This window comes from Octopus sinensis, linkage group LG3, assembly GCF_006345805.1.
Source record: "Octopus sinensis linkage group LG3, ASM634580v1, whole genome shotgun sequence".
Classification (NCBI taxonomy): Eukaryota; Metazoa; Mollusca; class Cephalopoda; order Octopoda; family Octopodidae; genus Octopus; species Octopus sinensis.
In genome coordinates, this window is record NC_042999.1 from 24,595,577 (window position 1) to 24,601,576 (window position 6,000).

The 6,000-nt window shown below is 34.5% G+C and overlaps 2 protein-coding genes across 4 annotated transcripts in view; one reads left to right on the forward strand and one right to left on the reverse strand.

Moving 5' to 3' along the window:
* The window catches only part of LOC115209065, a 72,535-nt gene that overhangs the window by 47,261 nt on the left and 19,274 nt on the right, over nt 1-6,000 (forward strand). For 2 of the 3 annotated variants that reach the window (XM_036500910.1, XM_036500909.1), the window contains one exon: nt 877-1,210. The gene's annotated coding sequence lies outside the window, so the exon portion shown is untranslated. Of the gene's footprint in view, nt 1-876; nt 1,211-6,000 lie in introns of those variants that run through there. The other variant, XR_004998163.1, reaches the window with a different exon arrangement.
* LOC115209197 (protein SUPPRESSOR OF K(+) TRANSPORT GROWTH DEFECT 1-like) overlaps nt 1,732-6,000 on the reverse strand; it is a 34,285-nt gene continuing 30,016 nt past the window's right edge. The window contains exons 10-13 of the mRNA XM_036501644.1: nt 4,763-4,765; nt 3,015-3,019; nt 2,637-2,715; nt 1,732-1,941 (exon numbers count right to left, since the gene is read on the reverse strand). Coding sequence (XP_036357537.1) covers nt 1,816-1,941; nt 2,637-2,715; nt 3,015-3,019; nt 4,763-4,765 — 213 coding nt within the window. The 3' untranslated portion in view covers nt 1,732-1,815. The remainder of the gene's footprint in view (nt 1,942-2,636; nt 2,716-3,014; nt 3,020-4,762; nt 4,766-6,000) is intronic.

The window sequence follows — 6,000 nt, forward strand, 5'->3', positions numbered from 1 at the left end:
TTGTCCTGATTGGTAACTGGTATAGTAGGGTGGAGTGAAAATTAAAAAAATTGTGGAAATTGAAAATGCCTGAGAGCTAAAATGTTTCTATATTTGATTACTAGAAAAATGCTAAATTTTCGCTGAGATCAATCAAGGGCATTTACTTCCTCAAGCCTCCTAAACTCTGAAAATGGGGGATTTTTGTAAATTTTTTACAATAACAGAGTTTGTGGGGTTTGAGGGAGTAAATGCCCTTGACTGATCTAAGCAAATTTCCACAATTTTTTATTTTCACTCCACCCTAACACACATGTATGTGTGAGCAGGTATATAGATTGTGTAATCTAGGGTGAAGTGAAAATAAAAAATTGTGGAAACTGAAAATGCCTGTAGCCTAAAATCTTGCCATATATTATGACTAGGAAAATGCTAAATTTTTGCTTAGATCAAGAGCATTTACTTCCTCAAACCCTGCAAACACCGCTAGTGTAAAAAATTTACTAAAATCTCCCATTTTCTGAGTTTAGGGGGCTTGTGGGAGGAAATCTCCTTGATTGATCTCAGTTAAAATTTAGCATTTTTCTAGTAATCAAATAGCAATATTTTAGCCCTCAGGTATTTTCAATTTCCACAATTTTTTATTTTCATTCCACCCTACTTTGTAGAACATATACTCAGAGCATGAGGATTGCTTGGAGACACTAGGCATGTTATTAAAACCTGCCTAGAAAACATCTCCAAAGTATGAAACTATTAGTAGCTCGTAATTATATGCTGTGTACATTAAACAATACTCATCTCTCATTAGATGGAGTACTTTTTTTGTTAATATTAACTTAATGGAAAAGTAAACTATATATTGATACATATATATTTTTTTGTTTTTTGTTTTAGAAAAATCTGGATGACCACAGAGGAGCAAACTTCCATAATATAATGTGCACAGACATACAAACACACACACACACACACTTGTACCCACATGTGCACATTCACACACACACACATAGAGTATGGAGATATGTAAATTAAAGTACATTGTATGATTGTTATTTCTAGTCTTATTTGTAAGTAAATATTCATTGCCTTTGTAGAATAGCACTTGGCACGCTAAACCTTAAATTTCGTAAATATACGTTAATTTCATTAATTAGTTTAAAATGTGTAGGAATCATTGAGCCGAAATACTCTTTGCTGACGAACTTTCATGAAAATCTTTTTTTTTTTTTTTTTTTTTTTTTTTTTTTGATATTCTAACTATTTGTTTTCATTCACTGAAATAATGTCATCATGGAAATAAATAGAAATTTTTAGATATGCCTAAGTAATGATCTGCAAATTTCAGTTGCAGTGGTACTTTTAACTACTGATGAATCCACTTCACTAGAAATCTGATAATAATTGATCATCTGCTTTATATATTTGATGATCTTGAAAGTCTTCCATTTTGATTTCTGTTTTATTCTTAAAATATTTTGAAACTTACCTCATGACTGTAATTAGTTTTGGTGTTTTTAGATGTCTAAAATGGCTCAACACAGTCTCAAATGAAGTCACATGCCAGACAAGTACAACTTCAAAAGTATTATTTATTTTTGCGAAACCTTAAAATAAGTATAAACTTAATAAATAACCCTATTATGCAATTCCAAGATTTCGTATATGAAATGTAGGAATTTGTATATGATAATTTTATTTATTTTTAATATCTTTGTTACAGTTGAAAGAAAAAAAGAAAAAAGATCAATGTCCAGTAAATTAATTTTTAATGAAACGAATCTAACTTGTAAAAACATGTTTAAATAAAAGTACTTCAAACTTTATAGAAACATTTTACCCAAGCTCTCCAAACCTTTGGGTAAAGTCTTTAAACTGTTTGAGATCATTTTCACTAACAGTTTTAGTATGCGTCTGCGTGGACTTGATGAAATCTTCAAGTGTAACTTGATGTGGAATAACCTAAAACAGAGTAGTAAATCTATATTAGTAGTAATAATAATAATAATAATAATTGACTTACTGATCTATTTTTCAAATTTCACATACTGATTAGCTAAAACTAGTTAGTAACAATAAACTAATTTAAATTAACTTATTTATGATTTAATATCTAATATTCAAAATTTTTGTTTTCCACTAAACTCATACTTAAATTTTTAGATATAAATTTTCATTGAAATTAGTAAATATGCAGATAATTATTCATTAGATTTTGAGACATTCTGAAATTTGATACTGAAAGTTGAAATTAATATATTTAATGTATTCAATAAAAACAACATTGTTGAATTATTTGTTTTTTTATATTTGTACCAAATTTAAGAGTAAGTACTGGGGGTCAACTAAACCTTTCAAGGCAGAGTCCTAGAATGGCTACAATCTAATGACAGAAACAAATAAAAGAATATGTATACAATTGTGTGTATGTGTTTACAGTGAAGCTCATATTCAGCAGCACTACTTTCATTATGGTAAATCTGGCTCTAGAAAAAAGTTCTATGATGCCTTTGGTGCACTAATCACATGTTTATTTTACTTAAATGGTAAATCCACCCCTGGAACTGGATTACTGACAACCTAACAATTATTTGGTATGAAACTAAAGAGAAATTAAAGAAACAAAATGTGGAAATGAAACATTAAGAAAAACTTACACTTGCTGCAGGTAAATCTTTCAGATCAGTGCGAATAGCTTGAGGATGGTAAGATTCACAGGGAAGGTATTTTCCATCTGCATTAGGTAAGAAAGTATATATGTTTTTATATAACATTAAAAAATTTAAAACAGTACTAAATATGAAGATAATTTAAATCAGTTTTGTGAGAAAATTATTCCATCTTTCACTTTTAGAACTGTTCAATTTACCTATGGATTATAATTAAAGAGATAAAAGTTCTACCAACCTTCTAAGTAACAAACCAAACAAATATTTGAATTTCAAGAGCTTAATTTTGGTTTTGTGAAAGAGAAATAAATTGCCTTTATTTTCTTGGAGGCAACCATCCTAGAAAATCTAGAATTAATTACCAACAAGATCTTTCCCATTTAAGTCAAGCAATTGGTATATATAAAACTGAAAATGTGTATCTGTGTGTGTGTGTGTGTATGTGCATCACTAAAACTCAAGAACTACCCAATCAATTTCATTCAAACATTTACTGTTTTTACAATCCAGCCATCCTTTTACATGGAATTTCGTCTATATTTAAACCATGACCATGAAGTGACTTTCTATATAAGGGAACTGTTATTATGTATGTATATCAGAAAAGACATAAATAAGTCAAAACAAGTTGTTAACCTTTTGTTTTTTTTAATAATTGTTTGTTATATAATATTATATTCATAGTATATCATGTAATATTATAATATAAATAAATTATTGGATTGTCAATAGTATCTCTCTATTTATTTATCTTATATATATATATATGTTTATGTTTATGTATATATATATATATATATATATATATATATATATATATATATGTTTATGTATATATATATATGTATATAATTATATATGAAACAAACAAGTTTGTTTTTGAAGCGTTGAAATGTATATGACATCTAACATTTCTGGATGACTTTATAAGTTCTAAAATTGTAGAAGAATTTGCCGGTCGGCAGTTTAGAGTTATTATTACTTCTGTGTGTGTGTATATATATATATACATACATATATCGTCGTCGTTTAAACGTCCGTTCTCCATGCTAGCATGGGTTGGACGGTTCGACCGGGGTTCTGGGAAGCCAGAAGGCTGCACCAGGCTCCAGTCTAATCTGGCAATGTTTCTACAGCTGGATGCCCTTCCTAACGCCAACCAATATATATACATGTATATATATTATGTATATATATATACATGTATATATATATACAAGTGTATATATATGTATGTATGATTGATTGATTGATTGATTCTAGTTTCAGCTTATGAGCTGTGGCCATGCTGGGGCACTGCCATTTGGTGTTGCTACTTGGTTTCACTTCATGGAGGCTTTCTAGCAACTGCTATTTGGTGCATGAGAGAGTTCGATGCAGCTGCCCTCATCTGCCCCTCCTGCCGTGAAGTTGGTTCATCTGGGACACCTGACAGGAAGAGATCCAGCTTCATTTTAAAGACATCTGTATCCACCCCATGCAGGTCTCTCAGGTTCTTCGGGAGGATATTGAAGAGCTGTGGGCCTCGGAAGCCCAGGCTATCACAGTATCTTGTCCTACATCTTGATGGCAGGTTTGGAGTCCTAGGCACCACGCAGTGGCGCCCAGTTCTGGCATTTGCGTAACTCTCGATGCCAAAGTTCAGGACACTTCCCTCCAGGATCTTCCAGATGTATATTATGGCATATCTTTCCGCCTACGCTCCAGGGAATATAATTTTAATCTCTTGAGTCTTTCCCAGTAGCTTACATTCTGCATAGAGGCTATCTTCTTTGTGTAGCTTCGTTGGATCGCCTCAAGTTCTGTGATCAACTTGACACTGGATGGTGACCATAGCTGAGAGCAATAGTCAAAGTGGCTTAGGACAAGTGTCTTCCAGAGGACCATCATGGTTTCTGTTCTCTTGTTCTAAAGGTTCTAAGAATCCATCCAGCCAGCCGTCTACATTTCATTGTCAGTTTAGCAACATGTACATGAAAGGTCGCGTCATCACTCATGTGAATACCCAGGTCACGCACTGATTGTGCCTCTGGGATTGCAATCCCTCCGGGTCCAGTGTATTCATTGGGTGGTATGCATTCAGTTTTGCATGCTGATAGTATAAAGCTTGAAACTTTCCAGCATTGAACTGCATGCTATTCTTTTCAGCCCACTTGTATATTTCGTCCAGCTCATATTGCAGGTGTTTTTAGTGTCCTCAGGGTTCTGTATGCCTGTGAAACTTTTGTATCATCTGCATAACTTGTGATCGTGGCTCTCTGCGTGGCTGAGGGCATGTCTGAGAGGGCTATTATGAACAGTAGTGGTCCCAGAACAGTGCCCTGCGGAACACGCTCACTATTTGTGTGTTAATGGAGGTGGCCCCATTGGCTACTACCACCTGACTTCTATCCTTCAGAAAGTCATGAAGCCATTCTCTCCCAGTTTCCAACTATGTTGAGATCACGCAGTTGTGACATATCATTCCATGATCGACTTTATCAAAGGCCTTTGCAAAGTCGAGATATATCACTTCCACATTTGAGTGGTTGAGCAGCCGTTTCAGCACCCAGTCATAGTGTTGTAGGAGCTGAGTTAACAAGTTCTCCCTGGTCGGAAACCATGTTGGGTGTCGGGCAGCAAGTCATTCTCTTCAAGGAAGGTGATCAGCTTCCTTCTGACTATTCGTTCCATGACCTTGCTGATGTGTGAGGTCAGAGAGATAGGTCTATAGTTCTTGGCTTCCGCTCTGCTACCTCCTTTATGAATGGGGCATATTTACCTTCCTTCAGTTTTCCTGGAAGTTTGCCAGCTGCAAGGAAGCCTGAAAGAGGAACTGCAGTGGTCTTGCTAGGACTCTCTTACATGCTTTTAGGAGGATTGCCGGGAATCCATCGGGGCCAGTAGCTGAGTCTGTTTTCATTTCATCTATAGCCTTGGTTACATCGTCTTCCTTTATATCGATGTAATCTATCGTCGCCGCCTCTGATTTGATTTTATATCTGCAGTGGTAAAAAAGTCAGTTGGATTGGTGATTTGGAGATGCCCAAGGGGTGGAGTGAAAACACTCTTGAATTGCTCATTCAGTATTTCACTTACCTCATTGGTTTTCCTGTAAGTGTGCCATCCTTTTCGAGGAGTGGCCCTATTCTACAGTGCACTGTAGCTGTTTCTTTGGCATACCTGTAGAAAGCTCTGGGGTTAGATTTTATTTTCTATAGCCCAGGCTTCTTGTCTGCTCTTTCTTTTTCATGGGAGAGTTGCAGACATTTTTCGATTTCCAACAGTTTATTTTTAGGCGGGACTTTTCACTGCTTTCAATCTGTTTGTTTAGGCGATTTGAAAATTTCATACGCCGTCTCATTAAAATTTT